The sequence below is a fragment of the Tenrec ecaudatus genome, chromosome 6 (assembly GCF_050624435.1).
Source record: "Tenrec ecaudatus isolate mTenEca1 chromosome 6, mTenEca1.hap1, whole genome shotgun sequence".
In the NCBI taxonomy this organism is placed as follows: domain Eukaryota; kingdom Metazoa; phylum Chordata; class Mammalia; order Afrosoricida; family Tenrecidae; genus Tenrec; species Tenrec ecaudatus.
This window is the reverse complement of record NC_134535.1, coordinates 129,220,740-129,246,588: the sequence shown is the minus strand read 5'-3', so window position 1 is coordinate 129,246,588 and position 25,849 is coordinate 129,220,740. Positions and strand designations below refer to the sequence as shown.

Sequence of the window (25,849 nt, the reverse complement as noted above, 5' to 3'; positions counted from 1 at the left end):
ATGCAGAACACAGTGAGCAAGAGAAGCCTCTGCACTAGGCAGCCAGAATTATCCCTAGCAGGGAGCACTCACCTGACTGCTGAAGCCCGGCAAGGTGTGCCCAGGTGACCTAGTTATCCCTGGGCGGCTGCCCTGGCACACTCCACACACCTGACGCTGCTCCAGGAGAAGCTGGCAGCTTGTGACAAACGGCTTTCCCAGCCGGAGAACATCTGGCTCAGCAGACAGGGTGTCATCCATGCAGGTCAGAGACAAAGCTCTCCAGATCCGGCGGCCCCGCCTGCCTGGCCAGTGACACTCTCAGCCCCACAGGGACTGGAGAGAAGCGCCGGCAGAAGATGATGCTTCGGAGAAATTTCCCCAAAGCTCTCTGCCTCGGGCTGGCTCTGATCATTGCCCTCAATATCCTCCTGGCATTTTACGCCAAGGGATCCTTGCAAAGCTGGCTTCTGGGTGGACTCCAGAAGAACCTTCCCCGGCCGTTGGCTGAGTGGGACGAGGCAGTGATAAAGAGACTCTCTCACATGGAGCTGGATTTACAGCAAATGAGTAAGTTGTTCATACTGATACGGGGGCTGGTGGGAGGAATCCGTGAGGGATGGGGTGTTCAGAAAGTAGAAACAGGGTCTTGGTGGGTGGGTGGGGGGACAATGGACGAGGAGCTATATTCTCGTCTCTCAGTGTAAGCACTTGGCATTGACCCCTGTGCCTCCAAATGTGAGGTGAGCGTGGAGACAGACCCACAGATAAACTGAGCCCATGGCCATGAAGGCAATTCGAACTCAGAGCAACCGGGCAGGGCAGAATAAAATTGTCCCACCATTTTCCCAACGCTGTGCATTTTTACCCCATCTTTCTCAGGGGTGTAGCTGGTGGGTTCCGGCTGCTGTGTTTTAGGTTAGTTCAGCGGCCAAGCACGACCAGGACTCCAGTGTGGAGATCAGTGGAGAAGAAAGGGAGATTAGAACAAGTAGTTGGGGGTCGGCGGGGGGGAGAAGAGTAGAGTGTGTTTTGTCAACACGTGTTTGTCAACATGGTGTGTGTGTGTGTGTGTGTGTGTGTACATATGTGATCACTGAAACTTAGGCTGAGGATCGCCAAGAAGTCCACAATCACCTGTCCTGAGGATATAGATGCAGGGGCTTGGTACACAGAGGGGAGCAAAGACCTTACTTCAGTTGTGCTGTGTGATGCTTGCTGAACTGTTGGGGAGCTTGGTTCCTGGACCTCAGGTTGAATTCTGTTATGGCCATCAGAGCCTCAAGTTTCTGATCCATATGTGTTACTGCCGCTGCCGATAACAGTCATACTGCCTACTGAACCTCCCAAGGCCATGCTGATACAGCTCGGTTCTTAATCCATACCCAAAGGGATCGTTAGGCTGATTGGAACTCCATCTTAACCTTCTCCTCTGAAGTTCTGGGTAAGATTCACTAGGTGCTGGCTCACCATGAGTTGCATGAGCCTCCACGTCTGACTTCTGTGAGCAGGAATGAGCTAGAGAGGGAAAGAAGGAGCAAAGAAGTGAGAGAGTCCAAGGGGGAGGGAATGAACGAGCTTATGTGAGGAGGAGAAGAGAAAGGGAAAAATCAGGTGAGGAAGAGGCACAAAACACCTCCACACCCACGTCAATCAGGTTCCACCAGACAAATTACCCGTTACCACTGAGTGGATTCTTACTCATAGGTCAAGGGTAGAACTGCCTTGTGGGATTTCCAATAACCCTGTAACCTTTGTGGAGGCATCCTGGTGATGGTTATGAGTTGGGCTACTAACCACAAGGTCAGTGGCTCAGGTCTACGAGTGGCTCCTCAGGAGAAAGTTGAGGCTGTCTGCTCCCATAAAAATTTTCAGCCTCAAAAATCCAAAGAGGACAGCACCACTCTGTCCCCTAAGGTTGCTATTGGCATAGCCTGGATGGTAGAGGCACGGGAATCTTTATGGCACCAGATGCCTCGTCTTTCTCCTGCAGCACAGGTGGGGCTGTGGGTGACTGCCCTTTCAGCCAGCAGCTTCACTGTGGTGTCCCCAGACCTCCCGAAGACACACCGATTTCTCCGTCTCTATATCTGGAGCTCACACAGGCAGTCCTGGGATCTGGCCGGGCAAATCTGACTTCTAGGGGATCGATGGGATCTGATAGTGCAGTCCACAGGGACTTCCTTAGGGGAACCTCCTGTTTCCTCTTCAGGCTTTCAATGGATTGATGCGTCGCACCCACATCTTGGAGGAGAATCTCCTTTCCTTAACTCTAGGTGCTACCCGCATCTACAAGACACCTCTATAGAAATATCTAGATGCCTGTGTGATGAAGTAACTGGGTATCATTGCCTAGGAAAGTCAACACAGACAAGAGCACCCTCTACGTGCTTGCATATAAGATTTATATTTTATTGTGGCCTGGTTTGGGGGAAGGTGAGTCCCCTAAGGCCTTGTTCTATGAGAGTCTTATCCCCCACGCTCATGCTGTGTGTCTGGTACCTAGAAGTTCAATAGGTGACTGAATGAGTGAATGTCTGATAGGGAGAACAACGGTGGACAGGGCAGCAAAGGGGTAAGGCAGAGAGAAGACGATCAGTTCCAGCTCTGGGTTGGGCATCGACTATGCAAATATGTTCAGTGCCACTTCTCTGAGGAGGAGGAAGCCTGTGTACCTGGGCTGGCAATCCCAGCTCCACTGCCACTTCATAGCAGAACCCCCACCCTTGCCCCATCCCTACCGGAACTCTCTGACTCAATCAGACGCTTGTCTTACTGGTTCAGTGTCCTCAGGCCTTACAATGGCAGGAAGGAGCCTTACCCAAAACCCCACTATGCTTTCCCTCAAATGGCACAAAAGGACCTTCTAATTAGCCACCTCTCTTTCCAGTGGCCTGCCCCTTCTGCACTTATTGCCATTGGCACACTCTCAAGTCATCTGATGCCAGGGACACACCATCACTCAGAAGTTGGATTCTGTTTCTAGATCATACACATTTTTCTTTCACACAGGGATTCCCAAAAAGGGAAGCTCATTTAATGACTGCTAGTCAGCCATCCTGGCTGCTGCTTGTCTTCAGGGATCCCAGAGGATTGAAGACAGCCCTAAGCCAGTAATTATACTCCTATTATAGACTATCAAGAATATCCCTCTTATAATTAGATCTCTGTTATAAACTATCGAGACTGTGCTTACTGCAGACCCTGCAGGGTATGAAGAGCAAGTATTAATGACAAGTAATATTTGGCAGGTAACTTAGATGGGCATAGTAATACCTATAAAGTGACAGTTACCTCAGGAAATGTTAAGGTAATGTGTGGCACAAAAGAAGCCATTGATATTTTAAGTAGGGAGGAGCCCTGGTGGTGTAGCGGTTACACATTGGGCTATGATCTGCATGGTCAGCAGTTTGAAGCCTGTAGCAGCCCCGGGGGACACAGATTGGGGTTTCTACTCCTGTAAACAGTTACAGTCTTGGAAACCCACAGGGGGTCACTGTGAGTCAGCATGGACTTGATGGTGACTCAGAACCAGCCATGTCCCACTGGCAGCAGTGAATGAAAAAGAAAAGGCAGAGATTCTCCAATGAGGAATAGAGAGGAGTTTCAAGGCCATAAGGATGACAGCCTTGGAAATCCTGAGGGCCAGTCCTCCTCTGTCCTGTAGGGTCACTGGGAGTTGGGATTGAATCTGTAACAGTGGGGTCTATGGAAACACAGGAGTCCCTGAGTGGTACAAAGAGTTAAATGCTCCCCTGAGGACCCAGAAGTTAGAGGCACCTCAGAAGACAGCGCTGGTGGTTTGCATCTAAAAAGAAAGTATAGCTGAGACCAGGGATCACAGACTTGGGCTGACTCAATAGCTGTAACATTAAGCACTGCGTCAGGATCTGAAATCCAGACAACATCTCTCACCAAGCTGTGGCCAGGGTCAAATCCACCCAGCAAAAATCTACACAGCTGTGCTATGTCCTGAAAAGGGGGTGCCTTTTTGCAGAACGCGCCGGACAGAATCAGACATGGAAGCGGTGCCCATAGTCTGATGGCAATTTAATGTGGTGTCAGGGGCAGATTAGTGAGAACTACGTGGGTCCATAGGACAGTGGCTCTTGGAGTATCATACCCAAAATCATGCTCAGGAAATGTGAATTTGACTTGAGGATCAGTCCAATCGAAGAAAGTAGAGATCCAAGAGACTATTGTGACAGACTCCACTCTCCTTTAAAGGCCCACTACCTCCTTTCTTCTGCTGACAAGTCTCCTACTGACTGCTCTGACAACTTCCTTACTCAGAGATTTAATGGCATCTGGTCCATAGTTGCCATCTCTGCCTGCTTCATCCTGGGTAACTTGAGTAGCCTCTGGGTGACCCATACCCAACCCTTCCGTCTGGAACTCCCCTTTTCTCTATTCCCAACCATTCTCTCCTTCACAACCAGGTAGTACTTCCCTCCTCATCCACTGCCACTGAGTCCATTCCAGCTCATCTTGGCCCTATGGGTCAGGGTAGAATCGCTTTTCTGGGTCTCTGAGACTGTCACCCCTTGCAAGAATAGAAAGCCTCATCTTTCTTCTGGGTGGCTGGCTGGTGGTTTTGAACTGATGAGCTCGCAGTTGACTCTGATTCATGATGGCCCCCTGTGTATTAAGGGAGAATGGTACTCCATGGGGCTTCCATGGCTGCTTTTTCAAGTGCAGAGCTTCAGGCCTTTCTTCCCAGGCACCTTAGGGTGGACTTAAACCCTGAGCCTTGGGATTGGCAGTCAAATGTATGAACTGTCTGCACTACCCAGAGACTCCTGGTGCAGAATATGTGCTCGAACAATCTTTGGTAGATGAACAATCCAGATAAGTGTTAATAAAGCATTGAACTGTGATCAGTCGAAAAGAAAGGTAAGTTCTACCCCAAGACAGTAAACAGTATTCTGTTCAGGTGCTGAATAAAGGTGGGGACCAGAGAGTCCAAGGTGAGAGTCAAGGAGGCCTGGGGTGTTTGAGGCTTAGTCTGCGGGAAAACGTGGTTAGCACCCTTGGCGGAAGTAAGAAGTAGCCTCACATGACTTGGTGGGTCAGGAAGTGATGAATTAAGTTGTTAAGAAATTTGGGGACCTTGAACAATAGCAGCAAGAGAGGTGTCTTCAGTCCTCAATTGAGATAATGATGATGATGATCCTAATGGCAATAATCAATGTTAATTGAGCAATTACTAAGTTCCAGGCATAGTTCTATGTTTCACATATATAAAGTCATCTAATTGTCCCCATTGTACAGACAGGGAAACTGAGAGGTTGACACTCTCCTGAGGTCCCACAACTGGTCAGTGGCCAAGGATGAGATGCAAACTCATCCAAGTCTGAGAACCCCAGGTTGTGCAGTGGAGAGTGGCTTAGAGGCTGCAAGAAACAGAAAGGCAAGACCTCGAGGTAGATGAGATCAAGGAGAGAAGATGATGGTGGGGTGGGGGCGTTTGGAGGAATGGGGCAGAGCAGCTTATTGGAACCCGCCTCTAACTTGATAACGTGTTCATGGAGAGCACGTGACATGGCAGCAGCAGAGTCAGCCTAAGTTGAGATGAGGCTGCCTGGGGGCATGTGTATCGACAGCCCAAAGCGCTGATCTCTCGTCCATCTTCTCTTGACATTCCCAGCCAGTTTCCCAGATGGAGCGGAATCATGCGCCTGCAATAAGGGGACAAGGTTACTGGTGTTGATGGTGTTGAGGGGAACCTATATTTAACGCCAGATCTAGACCTTGTGGAGCTAGATGCTTCTGTGAAAAACATACGGAAACTGATACTAATATACTCTCCTGCTTTGGGTTGAGGGGGTGGGTGGTGAGTCTTCATTGACTTTGGCTACTCTGTTTACCCCTGTTGTCCTGGAATAACTCTTAATACATGTCATTCACTGGGTCAGGTGTCCCAGTATGACTGATAAAGAATATGCTGTGCCCTAACTGAGGGATGGAAAATGCTCTCAAAGTGGTGGGCCTGTTCTCTCAGTGCCAGCTACCATTGCCTTGCGATATTATATTTTCTGGAAAACCACCTATGTAGGAAAGTATTATCTGCAAGGGCCTGCCATTGCTCATTCTGTGGAGTTAAGACAGTGTTTGCAAAATCATTGGGTAGTTGCATTTATCTGGAGCAAATATATATATAAACTCTTAGCTGTACCCCAAGTTGATTCCAAGTCACAGTAACCCCTCGGGACAGAAGAGAACTGTTCCTTTGGGTTTCTGAGCCTGTCAATCTTTATAGGAGCAAGAAGTCTCTTCTTTCTCCCAAAGAGCCCCTGGTAGATTTGAACTACTGACTTTCGGGTTAGCAGTTCAACCTCTAATCCACTACACACACCGGGTCTCTAGTCTCAGACCTACTAAATCAGAATCTCTGGGGGGCTGGATGGGGGGATGCCCCATTTCTAACAAGCTCTCAACGATATTCTTTCTAAAACTTTGTTAATTGGATCTCTGGTTCTGTTTCGGGCCCAAATAAACCTTACAATTTGGTGCCGAGAACCCGGGATAGGTGTGTGGCTCCCCCCTCCTTTGGGGGTCCCCTGAGAGCCCCCTTATCTCCCCAAAATCTCCAGGACCTTTAGGCGAGGCACCCGGAATAGGTGTGCGGCTCCCCCCTCCTTTGGGGTCCCCTGAGAGCCCCCTATCTCCTTGCCTTCCGCGCTTGGACGTGTTCAAAACCAACCTGCAGCTGCCCTGGTGAGTTCCCTTTTTTTCTTTCCACTTCCCTCTATTTATCCAAGCTTGGTTTTGGCTTTTTGAGCTCCGCTGGAGTCTTCCCACCTGAGATGCGGCAGCGCCGGGAATTCTCCTTCCGTTGGCTCCAGGAGCCTTGGGGAGTGATTGTTCTTGAGATGTCTTGCCAATCCCTCCCCCATGTCTTTCACTGCTGTCCCAGCCAGGACTCTCTTGGTGATGCCTAGGTGACTCCTGCCTGGTCCCGTTCACCCGGAAAACCGAAACCTTGCTTCTGCTCACTCCCTCTCCCTCTTTCTGTGTGGCCTTTTACCTAAGGTGCTGGCATTCACTTTCAGACGGTCCCACTGCTGACGGGACTGTTGGCAATAGACCTCGCGGCAGCTGCCCCCTCAGACTGGACTCTCAGAGGGTTAGCCTAGAGCTGTTTGACCTGGCTGTGTACTTCCTATTCACACTTCTGCAGTGTCTGTAAGCTGAATCTCTTTATCTTCTCCTCCCTCTTACTCTCACCATGGGTGCTGGGTGCCCTCCTCCCCCTTCAGACTGGACTAACTCTCAGAGGGTTAGCCTAGAACTGTTTTACCTGGCTGTGTGTTTCCTATTCACATCTCTGCAGTGTCTGTGAGCTGAATCTCTTTATCTTTCTCTCACCATGGGCACCGGGCAGTCCAAATTTGAAATTCCTATACAGGATCTGGTAAAAATGGCATTTAAAGTTTTTAACACCCAGGAGGAGATGGCTGAGGCCACTCACCAGGTGAGGGGCCAACAGATGGTTAGCTTCCATTCCCAAGCCCTGGTAGCAGCCCTAAGGCTGGCAGGTAATCCCATCCATCACCGCGCTCCCCAGGGGAGCTGCGCTTACCACCAGGAGCCTGCTTCAAGTGTGGCCGCGATGGTCACTGGGAAAAAGCTTGCTTAACCCCAAACCTCCTACCAAACCTTGCCTGCTGTGCAAGGCAGTCCCCTGGAAGTGGGACTGCCCGACCCTGGCTCTACCCCCGGCTCCACAAAGCCAAGGCACCGAGATCCCGGAAACTCCAGACACAGAGCTGCAAGGTATGGAGCTGCTGGGGTTCATGGACTGAAGAGGCCCTGACTCCTCAACTCCGGTAACCCTCGCCGAGCCCAGGGTCATGCTCCAGGTAGTGGGCTACCTTCTCCATTTCGCCCTCTCACTCGGGTCCTACTTCCCCTTCCCAGGTCTCAGTTATGGGAATAGCTGGGCCCCCCTCCACTCCGCAGAAAACAAAACCTCTCTTTTGGCCAATTCAATCAATTCCCATTTTTCACTCCTTTTTAGTTATCCCCTCATGCCCTGTTCCATTGCTGGGAAGGGATATTTTAACCAGGTTACATGCTACCATCTCCTCCTCCAGCAACACTCTCCCCTTTATCGCCCTCTTAAGTCAGGCCACCTCCACAACTTCATCCCAGCCCCCAGTTTCCAGTTTCAAAAGCCTACCTACTAAGCCTAAGGTTACTTTTATTAAAAACAAAACTGGAATTGTTAAGCAGACCCAAGCAGAAGTAAGGAAGGGGTTAAATCAAATGCTCTGCTTCAGTACCCTGCAGTTTAAAAAAAAAAAAAAAACCCACAGCTTTAGCAGATAAATTCCTTTTAACTCTTCAGTGTTAGTTATAAAATAAAAATGGGGGAAATTTTAAAAAATCACTAAGTTTTAACTGAAGTGTATTAGTAACTCTCTTAATACAGTGTCTTTATGTTTTCCCAAGTTCTGAGCCACAATAAGTAAACTGAAAACACAGTTGCCCTTGTTAAAATAAGATTAGTCCCAAAGAATTGTTTGTGCTTAGAGCAATTTTATCAGGATATTATTGTTACACTATGCAAGTTATTACCCTTTGCTCTTACCTGTTTGCGCGTGGCACCCCGGGAGCCATCCAGCCTCAGTCCATTTGAAATACTTTAAGGGAGACCTTTCCTCTTCTCCCCTCTCCCTCCCGGTGACAGCCCTCCATTAGCCTCATATTTACCATGCCTGTCTTTCCTCCACAACCTCCTTAGACAACACGTTAACTCCGTTATCCCTGAATTTTCTCCAGCCTCTCCCAACCTCCAAAAGTCAGTACACCCTGGAGACGCCGTGTTAATTAAATCCCTCAATGCATGAATACTTTCTTTTATTAAATTGGAACTCTATGATGCTCACTCTCCCGAACTCTATGATGCTCACTCTCCCGACACAACTGCTGAAGCCAAAGTGGGTGAACAAGTAAATGTGGTGAAGAAAGCTGATGGTGCCCGGCTATCAAAAGAGATAGTGACTGGGGTCTTAAAGACTTGAAGATAAACAAGCGGCCATCTAGCTAAGAAGCAACAAAGCCCACATGGAAGAACACACCAGCCTGTGCGATCGAGTGGTCCCGAAGGGATCAGTTATCAGGCATCAAAGAACAAAAAATCATATCATTGGCTGCACACCTCCATGATAGGATCGCTGAAGACAAATGGGTGCATAAGCAAATGTGGCGAAGAAAGCTGATGGTGCCCGGCTATCAAAAGAGATAGTGTCTGGGGTCTTAAAGGCTTGAAGGTGAACAAGTGGCCATTTAGCTCAGAAGCAAAAAAGCCCACATGGAAGAAGCACACCAGCCAGTGCGATCACGAGGTGCCAAAGGGACCAGGTATAAGGCATCATGCAAAAAAATATATATATGTATATATATGTGTGTGTATATATATATATATATATATATATATATATATATACACACACACCATATTGAATGAAGGGGGAAGTGCAGAGTGGAGACCCAAGACCCAAGTGTCGGCCACTGGAGATCCCCTCATAGAGGGATTTAGGAGAGGAGATGGGTCAGTCAGGGTGCGAGGTAGTACCGATGAAGAACACAGCTTTCCCCCAGATCCTGGATGCTTCCTCCCCCCAACTACCATGATCCGAATTCTACCTTGCAGGACTGGATAGGGCAGAGGTTGTACACTGGTGCATATGGGGGCTGGAGGTAGAGGGAATCCAGGGTGGATGATACCTTCAGGACCAAGGGTGTGAGGGGCGATGCTGGGAGAGTGGAGGGTGAGTGGGTTGGAAAGGGGGAACTGATTACAAGGATCCACATGTGACCTCCTCCCTGGGAGATGGACGGAAGAGAAGGGGGCGAAGGGAGACTCCGGATAGGGCAAGATATGACAAAATAACAATGTATAAATTACCAAGGGCACATGAGGGAGGGGGGAGTGGGGAGGGAAGGGAAAAAAAAAGAGGACCTGATGCAAAGGGCTTAAGTGGAGAGCAAATGCTTTGAGAATGATTGGGGCAGGGAAATGTGTGGATGTGCTTTATACAATTGATGTATGTATAGGTATGGATTGTGGTAAGAGTTGTATGAGCCCCTAATAAAATGTTTAAAAAAAATCTTTAATACCCAAACCTTTGACACCCTGGTGGGAAGGTCCATACACTGTCATCCTCACCACTCCCTCGGCCGTCAAGGTAGTGGGCCTACACTCTTGGATACACCTGTCCAGAGTCAAACCGGTAACCAAAACTAACCATGACCCCCAGGGATCTGTTCAGTTTATGGGTCCTATGTCTCTCTGCCTCACTCGCCTCACCAAACCAGCCAGCTAAGCCTGGCATTAACTTCCCCTTTTGCCCAGAGGTTTTTTCTCACTGAAAATGTATCACCTACTCACAGGAAAAAGTTATCTCCTAGCCACAGCCAATTGCCCGGTCACTGGTTATTCCGGTTCAGTTTACCTTAATTTCACCTTGTTCAAACACAGTTCCAACTCCCTGAATGCACACGTTCTCCCATAACCAACTTCCCCCATCGTTTGTTTTCTATATGACCAAACCTCTAACCCTGCTTGTGCACAAAAATGGGTAGAAGTAAACACAGGATGCCACTGAAAGTCCTGCAATATTCACCATGCTTACCCCTACCCTATAACCAAATCCCACCGGTTCTATTGGTCAGGAACACAATTCACCTGAACCATCCCTGATCCGTGGAACAACAGGTAGACCAAACCAGTCAAGGGAAGCTGGTATTTCAACTCCCACAGCACATACCCTAATGCTGGACTGTTCATAAGGAGGTCGCTAGCCCAGGTCCAATCCACCATCCACCGTAATATTCAGATCCAAGAACATCAACTCACTAACAAAATTTCTAAACCTTCCAACTCTCCCTTCTCCTGGCTCACCCTGATGTGGCAGGGACTAGCCATCGCCAACCTTGGCTGGATTAGGCAACCTTTCCACTTGCTTCATGTGTGTAGCCCTGGAACGCCCTCCTCTAGCAGCAGTCCCAGTTCCCAGCTGGTCATCTGCACTTAAGATCTCCACCACGCAACCTGTAACAACCCCCAATGTCGCTTTTTACTTCACACCAGGGTATGCACAGGTGCCGCTTTGTTACTCCAATGCATCCATCCACTCAGCTGTACAACACCACAATGCCACCTTCCCAGCCAATAACAGCACCAGCAGGATTTTTCTTCTGGTGCAATTATACACTCACCAAACATCTTAACATCAGTAGCAGGTCTGCCTTCTTATGCCTACCTGTCACTCTAGTTCCGCAGCTCACTGTCTACACCCCAGCTGAATTCCAGACCAAATACACCCAGACACATAGTCACCGCAGTAAAAGAGCAGTTTTTCTCCTGCTTGTTGTAAGCCTTTCCCTAGCTTCGTCGTGGTGGGACTGAGTGGTGGCGCCCTGGGACACTCCATTACCACAACTGATCAGTTAGCCGAACGCTTCCAATTGGCACTCGATACGTCTGCAGAATCCTTAGCCTCCTTGCAAAGAAAAGCAACCTCTATTGCTCAAGTTACCTTACAGAACCGCCACGCTCTAGACCTCATCACAGCGGAAAAGGGATGACCCTGCCTCTTCCTCCAGGAGAAATGCTGCTATTACATCAATGAGTCGGGAGTTGTGGAAACCAATATCCAGACCCTAAATAAACTAAGCCGTGAGTTACAGAGCACCAGACCAAAAACAGATGGGACTTTTTCCTGGTGGAACACTTCTCTGTATTCCTTTTTAGCCCCCATATTAGGACCCATAATTTTAGTTATAATTTTGTTTTAATCGCTCCTTGTTTTATCCAGCTCCTCCAAAGCCGGCTCCACGACATCACCCAAGCTGCAGTTCACCAAATGATGATACAGCTATATGAACCCCAATATGAATCTCTCCAGGAACCTTGATATGAATTCTCCCGTCGCGTGCCGGTCCTAGAATCCCAGTATTCTGCCTTACAAACTGCCCCCACCCTCCCTTAATTGTCGTCCATGGCCCGCAGGAAGCAGTTACCGAAAACATGACGTCGTCCATTTTCCTTATAAGGTGGAGTCTGGGATGTATGGCCTTGGCACAAGAAACTCCATTTTGAATCAGGCGCTTCCATGTTAGTTCTTGAAACTCACCCCTCACCTACCTCCCCCTCCCTTTGGTAAACCACAAATGTCCAAAAGTGCATGTTCTCACTAACAGGATGCTTGCTTAGCTAGTTTGCCCAACTCCCACCCAATTCCCGGAAAATTTAACGACTGCTTCCTTTTTTTACAATCCCTTGTGTAGGCACATCCCCCCACCACCCCGTGCCTGCCAGCAAGAGGGGTATAAAAACACAGCTAAAGTTTCTCACTGCATGGCTTCAATAACTCAATGCCCTGAGTTGCTGAGCCCGCCTGCAAGCTTCTCTAAAGCCTGCTTCTAAAACTTTGTTAATTGGATCTCTGGTTCTGTTTCACACCCAAATAAACCTTACACTCTTCCCATCAAGAGGAGTACTGCAAATGTTAAGACTCCACCTCTAATAGAAAGGCTGGGGTTTAGATTCTATATAGACATGCTTAGCAAGAAAGGGCTGGAGATCTTCCAAAAGATCGGCCAATGAAAACTCTGCACAGGGAAATTGTATTCTGATGCACTAGGTGTTACCACAAGGCAGAACGGACTCGCTGACAGCTGGTTTACTGATTATAAGCAAGAAAATTGGGGACTATGGGGTGAGCATATCCCCACTTGAAAAGGTTCTAGTAAATCAACGACTGGGTCATGGTGATGGCGGTTGGAATAAATTCACCATAGTCAGTCACATACAACAAGAAGAGAAACAAGCCTCTCCGCCCCTCCAAAAACACAACCAACCAAGCAACCAACGAGAAGAAAACAAACCCACCTCCTTTGAGTCCACAGGGTAGTGCGATGTGTCTCAAGTTTTATTTTACAGAAGGAATGGCTCTCTCCTTGAGTTTGTTCAAAATGGAGGTTGCAGCCGTGTCTCTTGCCCCTAGCCTGCCTGACTTTCAGATTTTTGTTTAATAGATTCGGCGGTAAGGTCAGCTAGCTATAAAACTATGGCAGACGATTCAGGTGGAGGCGTTTCTTAGGCTTCATTCTGTGGGGAGAATGACTCACGATTAACCCGTTTCTCAGCCTGTAGGCCACCAGGTTCCATGGAGAGCCTTCAGATCGTGGGACTTGGGACAAGTTTGCAGGGAGCTGAATGAAGGGGACGGGGGTTCCGCACATGTCTTGGCAAGGTGACCTGTGTGCCTTGGACGTGTTCCTTCGTTAGACACATGAGCCATGTGTTCTGGGATCAAACCACATCAAGCCCAAACCAGTTACTGATAGAGTCATTGATTTCCACTCACGGCGATGGCACATGTCTGCAGAGTACAATCGTGCTTGCTCCACAGTTCCCCACGCCGAGTTTTTCAGGAGTAGGCCCAGTTCAGAGATAACCTCTGGGTAGATTTGAGCCACTAGTAGCTGAGGACTGGGTCTAGAAGAGGTAACTCTTAAAATTTGGAGAGATTCGTGTTTCAAGGGTATTAGAATGGGTAGCTATGCCTGGGAGATTGAAAATGGACTGAAGTGCTTTATCACCCCCCCTTCCTTCATTTGCAGAAGAAGCTATGAAATTGACTATGAAGCAACATGGACATGTTGACAACAGACTAAAGCAGCCAGTGGAACTGGTGCAGACTGAGACAAAGCGCAAATCTTTCAAAAAGCTCTTTCCAGACTCACGGCTCTTCAAACAGTGGGGCGAGGGACTCTCTGAGGGCGAGCAGGAAAGGGCCCAGAAGCTCTTTGTTATGTTTGGATACAACGTTTACCTCAGCAACCAGTTGCCCCTCAATCGCACCATCCTGGACACACGAGATCCCAGGTGAGCTGGGTCAGAGGTGTGCGCCTCCGTTCAGCGGGCCTCCATTTGATGTGGGATGAATTTCGGGAGCAATTCATGTGAACGGGTTTGAAAGAAGCTTGAAATGGGAGACGATGGAGGAAGGATTAGGGCATAGAAAGTTCTGGCAGGCTGACTGAACGGAGTTCTTTTTTTTAATCCTCCGTGAAGACAACTGGATAATCCAAATATTTAGAGGACCTTGGAGAAGGACAGCCACAATCGCTACTTCCTGTCCCTCTGCCTTTGAGTCTTTAGGACCTTTCCTGTAAATGGAATTATATAAGTGTTTTTTGTGTGTGTGATTGGCTTACTTGGCATCAGGTTCTCTAGGGTCAACTGTGACAACATGCGTTTGTGTAACACTTCATTCCTTTTTTAGTGGATTTGCATTTGGATTGTTTCCCGTTGGGGGCCATTGTAAACGATGCTGTTCTGACCATTAAACATTTTTGTGTGGACATGTGTTGTCACTTGTGTTGGGTGTATCTTAGTTGTCGAGTCTCTGGGTCACAACCTGCATTTGTTCTAGGCTCAAATGTTTCTCACTTTTTCCCATGAAAGAAATTTCTTCTCTGGCTTTAAAGTATTGTTGGTGGTCTTTTCTTTCTTACTCATTATTCTTATCAGGATATTATCACTGTTTTTTTCCGGCTGCTTTGTTTTCGTGTTTGATCGTTTCTCCTTGGTTTCCCAGTCTGTGGAGCACAAAAGGAGGGGTGCAGGGAAACAGTGCTGATGCAATGGTTTGTGGGGGACGTGGGCCAGGTTGGAGGGTGGGGAGGGCGAGGGGATCTCCGGAGCAAACAATGAATGGGGGAGTCTATACCACTCCTTAAAAAAAACAATTTGACTAGGGAAATGTATGATGTGAATAGTATATCAAGAAAATTACTGGGGGAAAAAAGTTGCAGGGTCATGCCACAACTCTATGTTTAACCTTGTGAGAAACGGTCATGCTGTTCTCCAAAGTGAAAACCCCACCACTGTCCTTCCCCCTCCACAGGACAGGACCCTGCCCACTGTACCACACCTACCTTCTTGCTTCTAGCTCCTCTTGCTGTAATCTCATTGTGATTTTGCTTTGCATTCCCCCCCCCCCCCCCGATGGCTAATGTTGTTAAGTGTCATTGTCATGTTATTTGTATGTCCTTTTCAAAAAGGTCGATTCATACACTTTCCCTTGGTTTTGAACCGGCTTCCTTGTCTTTTAATGATCAAGTCACAAGAGTTCTTTATACATTTTGGATACAGCTTGCTTATATGATTTATGAATTTTTTTCCCCATTCTGACTGGACTCTACTAGTGTCCTGGATGATATCCTTTGGAGAGAAGGCATTTTCCATTTTGACTATGTTCAGTTCCTTTTTTCTTTGGTTGTTTGTGTTTTTGATGTCACGGCTAATACAGGGCCATGGAGATGTGTGCCTGTGTTTTCTTCTAAAACTTTATAGTGCTTAATCTTTCACTCTGATGTTCAGTTCATGCTCAATTGATTTTCATACATAATGTGACATGGACATCCAAGTCTAGACTTTTCCATGTGGAAAATATTCCAGTGTCCCAGCATCCTTTATTGAAGAGACTGCTCTTTCTACCCTGAATTGCCTTAGAATTTTTGGTGAAAACCAATTGGTCATAGAGGTATCGGCTTATTTTTGGACCCTGAATTCTATCCCATTGACCTATCGGTCTCTTCTTACCAGCAACAAATTGTCTTTATAACTGTAGTTTGGCTTGACGTTTTGAAGTCTATAAGTATGAGTGAATCCTCCATTTTTTTCTTCATAATTTTCAAGATGATGTTGGCTGGTCTGAAACTTTGAAATTCCATATGAATTTTAGAATCGGCTTGTTAGTTTCTGTAAGAGAGCCAACAGGATTTAGATAATGACTGCATTGAATGTGTAGACCAGTTTGGAGAGTACTGACATTTTAACAAGATTAAGTCTTCCAATCCATAAGTAAAGAAACTCTTTCCATTTATTTCGGTCTTTAAAATACTTTTCAATGATTTTTTTGAAAGATCATTTTATTGGGGGCTCTCATAACAATCCATACATCAATTTTATCAAGCTTATTTGTACATGCTGTCATCATTATTTTCTAAACATTTACTTTCTATATGAGCCCTTGATATCAGCTCCACTTTTTACCCCCTCCCACCCTTGTGATCCCTTGATAAATTATAAATTACTATTTTTTTTTCTTGGTCAGTTTAGCTAGCAGGCTGTCAATTCTGTTGATCTCTTCAAAGATCCAGTTCCTCTTTTTCACTTCTCTGTTCTCTAGCGTATGCATTTTGACTCTAGCCTTTGTTATTTCCTTTCCTTTCCTAGTTTTGTTTTAGTTTTCTTTCCCTAGTTTCTTAGACTATTGAGCTGAGATATATTGTTCTTTTTAATATGGATGCATACAGCCTTGACTTTGTTTTGAACTCTGCCTTTGTGCAGCCTGTAAGTGAAGATATATTGTGACTTTTATTTGCAGGTATCTCAAGATATTTTCTCATTTCCCTTATGATTCTTCTTTGAGCTGGGTGGAGGGTGTGTAGCCATGTATGGGGAAGGTGGGAAGCTACTTCTCTATTAGGGCCCACTGATGCCAACCTGCAAACTGCCTTACCCTGAAGTCTTCTGGCCCTGAGGTGTTTGTAAAAGCCTTTGCCTCATTAAAAGGAGCCCAGGTGATGTAATGGTTGTGTTGGGCTGGGATCTGCATGGTCGGCAGTTGGAAAGCCTCAGCAGCTCCGAGGAAGAAAGACTGAGCTTTCTACTTGTATTAACTATGACAGTCTCAGAAACCCACAAGGGGCCCGAAGAAGGAACTTTGACTCGATAGCAGTGCTTTTGATTGTTTGTTTGTTTCTGCCTAGGTAGCTTGTGCAGGATGGGAAAGGTTTTCTGTCTTTCATGGCCTCTCCAATTAGCAGTGGCTCTCTGAGTACTGTGTTGATTTCATATGGAGAGACATGGCATGATTTGTTACCAATGCCTCCCACAGACAGGACAGAGCACCAGAGGTACATTTATTGGCTTTGGGCACTTGGGAAGGAGGAGGGAAGAAGACGTACAAATCAATTTCCTTCTGGGTCCATTGCAGAACAGAAGCTTCCATAAATGAGTATAAGGCACTGTTCTCCAGTAATACCTGAAATGACCTTGTACTGATTGTGGAGTCCTGAGGTACTGTGGGTTAAACTCTCTGCAAGGTCGGCAGTTTAAAACCCCAGCTGCTCCACAGGAAAAAGATGAGAATTTCCACTCTCATAAAACTCTGTAGTCTCAGAAACCCACAGGGAAGTTCTGCTTGATTGTGTGGGCTCACTACGAGCCAGAATGAACTTGATCGTCGTGAGTTACACTAATTTAAATGGGAAGCATCCAGGTTTAATCCCAAAGGATCTAACCCATGTAACTGGGTTCAGAAAGGATCCCTGTGAATGGGCAGATGTATGAATCAAAAATCTAAACATAGTTGGAAAACATCTGAGTCACACTGATACTTATAAACCAAGTGCGAATGTTGCCTGTCTGCTCCCCATTAAAAAACTCCAAACTCATGTGGCTCAGATTCACATGGGTTCCAGAGTTGCAACAGCCTAGAAACAGCTATCGGTGGAGCACTTCTTCACGGAAACTGTCATTGGGGGAAGAAGAGCTATCACTCAGTCTTTAATTGAGAAGAGACATCGGTTGCCTATTGGGCCCAGCCCCTTTAATTTATTTATCTTTTTAATTAAAACATCATTTTATTGGGGGCTCTTAGAGCTCTTATAACAACGCATACATCAATTGTATCAGGCATATTTGTACACATGTTGCCATCATTCTTTTCTAGACATTTACTTTCTACTTGAATTCCTTGGTATCACCTCCCCCCCACCACCATGACCCTTGATAGATTATAAATTATTATTATTTTCATATCGTACACTGACTATTGTCTCCCTTCCCCTGTGGTTTCTGTTGTTCACCCCACGGGTGTGTATGTGTGTGTGTCGATCATTGAGATTGGTTCCCGCCCTCCCTTTCCCACTCCCCCCTCACCTTCCCCCTACGCTTACTCCCATTCCTGTTCCTGGATTTTGTGTCTCATGAGCTCTTGTCTCTCATCTGTACCTGTGCACATGCTCTGGTCTAGCCCGCAGTGAAAGGCAGGACTGGGGTCATGATAGTGGGGGCTGAGGAAGCCTCAAGGAACCAGGGGGATAGTGTGTGTTTTAGCAGTATAAAGGCCCTTTTCAAAAACGTCGTTAAGGATTTCAAGATGGTGACTGTGAAAGTGTCGCACCAAGTATGGCGGCACCTTCTGAGGCTGTGTTGCCATGAAACCTGCTCAGCTGGTAGCCTAGCTTTCCCTGGGGGTCCGACGGGAAGAATGCATTTTGCACTTGATCAAAGTTTGCTTGCTGACATGCAGATCAGCTTCTCTGTTCTCCAAGACACTGATTTCGGCAGAATTGTGGTGGGCAAAATGGTCTTTTCCTAGCTCCGATTTACTTCTCTCGTTGCCCTCCCTCCTTTCTTGGGAGAGCCATGGTGGTTTCATGCTCTGAAGGGAGCCATGGCTCCACGGGATGTTTGTTTACTGTCTTCTGCTGAGCTGTCGAAATGGTAGCAACTAATTCCAGGTTACTCTTTAAATGAATTAAAATGGAATAATTTTTTAAATTAAAAGATCATTTTATTGGGGACTCTTCCAACTCTTGTTACAATCCACACATCGATTGCATCAGGCATGTTTGTGCATATGTGGCCTTAATTCTCTTCTAGACATTTACTTTCTATTGAGCCCTTGGTATCAGCTCCTGTCCCTGCTCCCTCATATCCCCTTGATAGATTATAAATTATTATTATTTTCATATTTTACACCAGCTGCTGTGTCCCTTCCCCCATGTTTTCTGTTGTTCTTCCCCCTGGAGAGGGGTGCATGGTTATGTGTTGATCATTGCGATCTGTTCCCCCTTTCTCCCTTCATGTCCTCCCCCTTTATCCCTCCCCTTATGGTATCACTGTTCCCACTTCTGTTTCTGGGTTCTGTGTGTCGTGAGCCCCCATCTCTTTTCTATACCTGTGTACATGCTCTGGTCTAGTTTGAATTGAAAAGCAGCACTGGGGTCATGGTGGTGGGGGGTGAGGAAGCCTTGAGGAACCAAAGGAATATTGTGTGTTTCATCGATGCTTTACTGCACCCTGGTTGACACATCCTTTTCCTGTGGCCGCTCTGTGAAGGACCGTTCCATTGTCTACAGATGGCTTTGGGTCTCTGCTCCAATCCCCCACCCTTGTTCTCAATAATATGTTTTTGTTTGTTTGTTTGTTTGTTTGTTATGAATCTTCTGATGCCTATTACCTGGTCCCAGTAACACCTCATGATCACACAAGCTGGTGTGCCTTTCCATGTGGGCTTTGTTGCTTCTCTGCTAGATGGCTGCTTATTTCACTTCAAACCTTTAAGACCCCAGACGCTATATCTTTTAATAGCCAGGCACCATCCACTTCCTTCACCACATTTGCTTATGCACCTGTTTTGTCTTCAGCGATTATGTCCAGATGGTGAACATCTCAGACCGCTGATTTGATAGAACCAAATGTTCTTGTATTGAGGGAGGGTATGAGCAGAGGCCCCAAGTTCGTCCCCTATGATTTAGATTTTTTTTTTAAGTGACAACAGTCACATTTCAAGCATGCAGTGGCCATGGATCCAGTGGCTACCATAGCGGACAGCACAATGATGGAGCATCTGAACCGGAGACCGTGGACTGTGGATTCCAAGTTAGGTGCCAGAGAAACAAGGAGGGAGAGAGATTTCTTTTTTTAATTGTGGCAGCATAGGAGCCACATTCCCCGACGCTCATCTAAGGCGGGGAAGAGAATGTAGGGTGTGGAAAGGAGAAGCGTTGTGAAAGCATTTTGGATCCAGCCCAGCAAATAGTCTAAAGATCCCTGGGCAGCAAAGTGGAGTAGAGGAGATCTGAAAAGAGCTGATAAGGATAATGTGGTTTAGAGAGAGGATAGCAAAGTTGAACAGAGCTGTGATTAGTTTTGATTTTCAATGATGATGGATTCTTGCTCTCAAGGAAACAATACTCACTGTAGAACCATTCCATGCCAGGCATGGAGAGCTGCCAGCTGAATTTTCAAGCATTTTGAGCTAGTGTGCATGGGACTCCTCAGCCTTTGCTTTGCCCATGATCTTGAGACCTCAGCTCCAGCCTCTTCTATGGCTAGTGTCTGACTGATTTTATCCAACTCTTATGGATTCAAAGCCCACTTACTCAGTGATGACTTTCACATCCCCGTCTAGAGTGTTCGGCTGAGGCCTCTGGGGCCATAGATGCAGTGACTTGCCGGGTAATTTGACAGTGTGAGTCAGAGGCACCTAGCCTAAATTAACAACTTCTCTTCCTTTGCCGAGCTCAGTCACTGTGAATCACCCATTGTCCAAGGAAAGCTTCAACAACAAGAGCTGTCAACGTTGTAATAATAGCATTGACATTGACTGAGAACATTTTGATACCAAGCATTTTGTGCACATTGTTGCCTCTGCTTGTCATGATAATACAATGGTATGATATAATTTTTTGTTATTTTTAATAATATCACTAAAGATAAGAGAAAAACCCCAACCCAACCCACTGTTGTCCAGTCATTTCTGCCTCACAGCTCCTACGGGGTAGAGATCTACTTCTTGGAGTTTCTGTGACTATAAATATTTACAGAACCAGATGTTCTCCCCAGAGCAGCTGGTGGGTTTGAACCACAGGCCCTGGGATTAGCCGTTCAGCGTTTAACCCCCTTTACCACCAGGGCTCCTTACAGATATGGAACCCAAACCCAAACTCACTGCCATCAAGTCAACTCCTTGTGATCCTGTCAGACAGGGTAGAACTGTCCCTGTGATTTTCCAAGACTGTAACTCTTTCCGGAAGTAGAAAGCTCCATCTTTAGGGGAGTAGAAAGCAGCTGGTGGTTTCGACTGTTGACCTTGCAGTTAGCAACCCAACTCTTAACCACTGCACCATCAGGGCTTCTATACACATTAGGAAAGGGCAGCCCAAAAAGCGCTCTACAGAATAAAAAGCATGGTCATCTGATTCTGTGAAGACTACAGCCAAGAACACCCTCCTGAGACGCTCTACTCTGTGACGCACGAGATGGCCATGAGTCAGAAACAACTCCACCGCACGTGACAAGAAATTCCCCCAAATCCAACAGTATGCCAGGGCGCCGTGACTCCCCTTCAGGTACGCACGTCTGGGTCTGGAGATGTCACTCTTAATTATGGTCGCACATTCTTGCAGCCCCACCATCCATCCCCTGGGAGTCTGTTAGAAATGCAGAATCAAAAAAAAAAAAAAGAAAAAAGAAATGAAGAATCTCAGACACCCCCTACCCCGCCGCCCAAGGCCTACTGAACCAGAACCTGCATTTTCACAAGCTTTTCAAGGGATCTACATATGTTCAAGTTGGAAAAACTTTATGACACCTTATTTTCTCCTGAATCGCCCATTCAACCTGCCTACCAGATTCAAATGAATAGGAAGTCAGATCGAAACTGTTGTATATTCACTCCTTTATCTCTTTATTTCTCCACGACTGCCTTAGCTAAAGGAGCACATGGTTACATGTTGGGCTGCTAATGGCAAGGTCAGTGTATGGCTGGATCAATACCAGGTCTGCTTCTAGCAGTAAATGACCTTGAATCTCCCCCACCTGTGCAGAGCTGACCAGAGCTAGCTGAAACAACTAGCAGCAAGTGACCTTGAATCTCTCCCACACACCTGCGGAGCTGACCAGAGCTGGCTAATGGCCCGCTTTATTCTCAACCTGCCACTCTGCACCCGGCATGGCCCATTTGGCTCAGTGCCTGCTTTGTTCTCGGCCCCCTGCTCTGCACCCGGCTTGAATACACCTGGAACCAGGAAGACACCTTACATTCCAGAAACCTGGACATACCTGTATCTCCCAATCCCTGACTACTTTACCTTATATGGACTCAAAACAGCCCAGTCACATGTTCCCGGGCCACATAAGCATCACCCCTGTAACCTGGGGCACAACTCCCTTAGCCTGGACTCTGGACCGTGGGACTTTGCCCAGGCTGGGTTTTTCCTCCCTAATAAAGCCTGTTTGTTCAAATTCAATCGATTTGGTCTCTGGCTCCTCTCAACTACCTTACAGTCAGCAGTTCAAAACCATCAGCTGCTCCGCAGGAGAAAGATGAGACTTTGTACTCCCATAAAGAGATACAGTCTTGGAAACTCACGGGAGCAGTTCTCTTCTGTCCAATACGGTCTCTGGGAGTCAGCATTGACCTGATGGCAGTGAAGTTGGAGTTTTGGAGTCTTAGGTAAGGACTTCAAACCAACCAACCAAACGACAAACAAATGAAAACCCGCCACCACATCCATTGTCATCAAGTTGATTCTAACTCCTGGTAACCCCACATGCTATGGTGTTACACCGAGCTCTGTGGATTTTCTTGGCTGGAATCTTAGTGAAGGCAAGTCTCCAGACCTTTCTTTTGTTGAGCCACTGAGTGAGTTGGGTTTGAACTACCCATCTTTCAGCTAGTAGAAAAACAGAAACCGTTGGCACCACTCTGGACCTTACTTATATTATGGTGGTCTCATGAGACTCGTTGCCTTCCCACTACGCTCTTCCAGGCAGCCAGAATCATACCCATTCCCAGAACCTCTAGCATCAGTGCAAACTCATAGTCTTTGTTGTCTGATCTCTGCCTGTCTGTCCAACCTCGTCTCCATAGTCTTGGTTGTCCAATCTCTGCCAGTCTGTCCAACCTTGTCCCTTGCCATAGCCCCAGAGCAGAGCAGTTCTCTGAGAAGTCTGCATTCACTTGTATCTCTGTGCATTCAGGTGTACTGTGGCTTCTGCCCTAAATCCCCTTTGATCTCTGGGGCTGCACCTCACAGACCTGCACATACCCACCCTGTGGGGGCAGTTCGGGTGGGAGCTGTGGTGAGCAGGGTGGGTATGCTCTGGGTGAAGCCCCGACTGGTCAGAGGAGGTGCTTTCGGGTGGGAAGACGGGCACAGTGAGACAGATGCCTGGCTTTTCAGAAACCAATATATCAGAATTTTTAAAATGTGAGTAATTAATATGCATTTAAAAAAACACCTGTGCATCTAGGGTTTCCATTCCCAGAATGCCAGAGTATGGAGCACGGTATTCTTGCACACTCTAGCAAAACAGCCATTTGACTGGAGAAAACTACAAAAATACAATAACTTATAGTTTATGGATTTTTCTCTGAGGGCGAACAGCAAATGGAGAAAGATTCTTTCAAGAAATTTTATTTTTTAAAAAAAGAAATATTATTCAATCTTAATAAGGACAGGGAGGGTTGGTCTCATTTGAGCCCAGATCCCTCCCCACTCACCCCAGTTCTGTCATTATCATTGCCATTTCCCTTTCTTCTCTTAAAGTAAAAAAAAAATCAATTATATTGAATAGTGTACACATATTCCTCGATCATAATATGCAGGGTTATATTTGATAGGAACAACAGGAATGTAGTGACTGGGGACAACATGGGATTGGATTAAGAAAATCCTAGATGGTTAACTTGACTCCCTAGGAAAATGAAGAGAATCAGCTCTCACAAATAAGACACAGTAACTAAGATCAAGCATAGAAAAAATGCTCTTGTTCTCTAAGTTTATTTGAAAGATTTAAGACTCTCGGGGGTGGTATGTTATACTTAGATGTAATACATATGGCAAAAGTACTGCAAATTTGGGGAGGCAAATAGAACCACAGAGTGGAATTTCTTGATTTTACTTGGATTAAGTTTATGTAAATCTAAAGTTCATTTTGGTAAGTTAGAATATGTGTGGTAAGCCTTGTAACTTAAAGTAAACTTTAATGTATATAATTAAGAAATCTTAAAGATCTTAAACTGTTACCCTGGAGCATATCAAACTAACACAGAAGATTATTAAGGAGAAATAAAAGATCAAAACAAAAAAGCACAGGTATATAGAAATCAAAGTAAAATGGCAGATGCAAATCGAAGCATATTAATATTAATATATGAATGAATTACCATATATACTAGTGTATAAACCGAGTTTTCAGCACATTTTTAATGCAGTTTTTGTGGTAAAATTAGGTGCCTCAGCTGATATTCGGGTTGGCTTATACTCGAGTATATATGGTAGTCCATTTAGGATTCTGTTGTTCTGTGCAACTATGTTTATAGTTGTTACCTATTCCTGAAGAAATGACATTTTTATCATTTTGAAATGTCCTTCTTTATATCTGATAACGTTGCTTTTGTTCCAACACTACTTTGTCTAGCAGGATCTTGAAAGGCTAAACACAGTTACGGTCTGACCCAGCAATTCTCTTCCTCAGGAGTAGTCAAGAGAAGTAAGTGAAAAGGCATGTGCTCAAAAGGAAGCTTATATGTAAACACTCCCAGGAACATTAAAAAGAATTACCAACAGGCAGAAGCAATCAAAATAACTATCAAATGACCAAAACACCCAACATGCGGCATATTCCTTCAATGGAATATTATTTGATCATAGGAATAAATGAAGTACTAATACATTATAACATAAATAACCTTGAAAACCTTTTCCTAAGTGAAAGGCCATCACAAAAGACCTGATGCTGTGATTTCAGTTGTATGACATCTTCGGGATAGATCTCTATAGAAATGGAATGTACATGAGTGGTCTCCTAAAGCTGGGGCTTTGGTTGGTTGTAGGGAAGTGGGGTATGATGCTAATGCAGTGGTTCTCATCCTGTGGGCCGCGACCCCTTTGGGGGGTTGAACGACTCTTTCACAGGGGTCGCCTAATACATCCTGCATATCAGATATTTTCATTATGTTTCCTAACAGTAGCAAAATTACAGTGATGAAGTAGCAACGAAAATAATTTTATGGTTGGGGGTCACCACCACATGAGGAACAAACAGTATGTAAGGGTCGAGGCATTAGGAAAGTTGAGAACCACGGCTCTAATGGATATGCGTGGGAGAGAAACATTCTAAACTGAGTCAGTATGCACAACTATGATTAATATGAAAAAAGCATCGACTGAACTGTGATTATTATTTAAAATTTTGACATACACTTTTAAAACGTACACTGTGATTGCATTTGAATGATAGCTCAATAAAAATGTTAGAAAAAGGGTCAACCAGTGCCTAGCTTAGATCAAGCACTTAATACACGTGGATTAAAACTTAAGCATAAATGTGTGTGTCAAGCAGACCCCCCCTGGACAGTTTGTACTGTCTCTGTAGAGGTCAAGTGGACTTTTGTCAAGGAAGACAGCAGCAGGAGGAGTCGGGGAAGGAAGGTGTCAATGGCAGAGAGAGGCGCTGGTGGGGAGGCCAGCTGTGAAAGGGGAATGGATTTGATTGATTGATTGAAATAGGTTTTATCTTGGTAGCAGAGGAATTTTAGATCAACAAATACAAAACTCCCTTGCTACTTCAATAAACAACTGAGAACGCTGGTCTCCTGAATGGACTTGGGATGCCCATGGATGCTCCCTTTAAGCGATAAAATAATAAACACATGGCTATAAATAATGATCTCTTACAGGTGTCTTCAAAAGACTTATTCTTCTGAACTCCCATCGCTCAGTGTCATTCTCATATTCATGGATGAGGCGCTGTCCATTATACAACGGGCCATCACCAGCATCATCAACCGGACCCCTGCTCGAGTTTTGAAGGAAATCATCTTGGTGGATGATTTCAGCTCAAATGGTGAGAAACTTGATCCAGGGATGATACTTGATGTTTCCATTTATCACTGTGCTCGTATGGAAAGGCATTTTGGTCCCAGATTTAGGACACCTTAGGTTACGGTCTATTTGCCAAATAAATCTTCCGAAAAATAAAGAGCATGGGTCATGGTCTTAATTGTCCAGAAGAGGAAAGACACAAATCATGTGGCATATCCAA

The 25,849-nt window shown here is 46.0% G+C and overlaps 1 protein-coding gene across 1 annotated transcript in view; it reads left to right on the top strand.

Moving 5' to 3' along the window:
* Positions 1-338: 338 nt before the first annotated feature.
* Positions 339-25,849, top strand: part of GALNT8 (polypeptide N-acetylgalactosaminyltransferase 8) — a 53,068-nt gene continuing 27,557 nt past the window's right edge. Inside the window, exons 1-3 of the mRNA XM_075553383.1 lie at positions 339-549; positions 13,615-13,879; positions 25,485-25,651. Coding sequence (XP_075409498.1) covers positions 339-549; positions 13,615-13,879; positions 25,485-25,651 — 643 coding nt within the window. The remainder of the gene's footprint in view (positions 550-13,614; positions 13,880-25,484; positions 25,652-25,849) is intronic.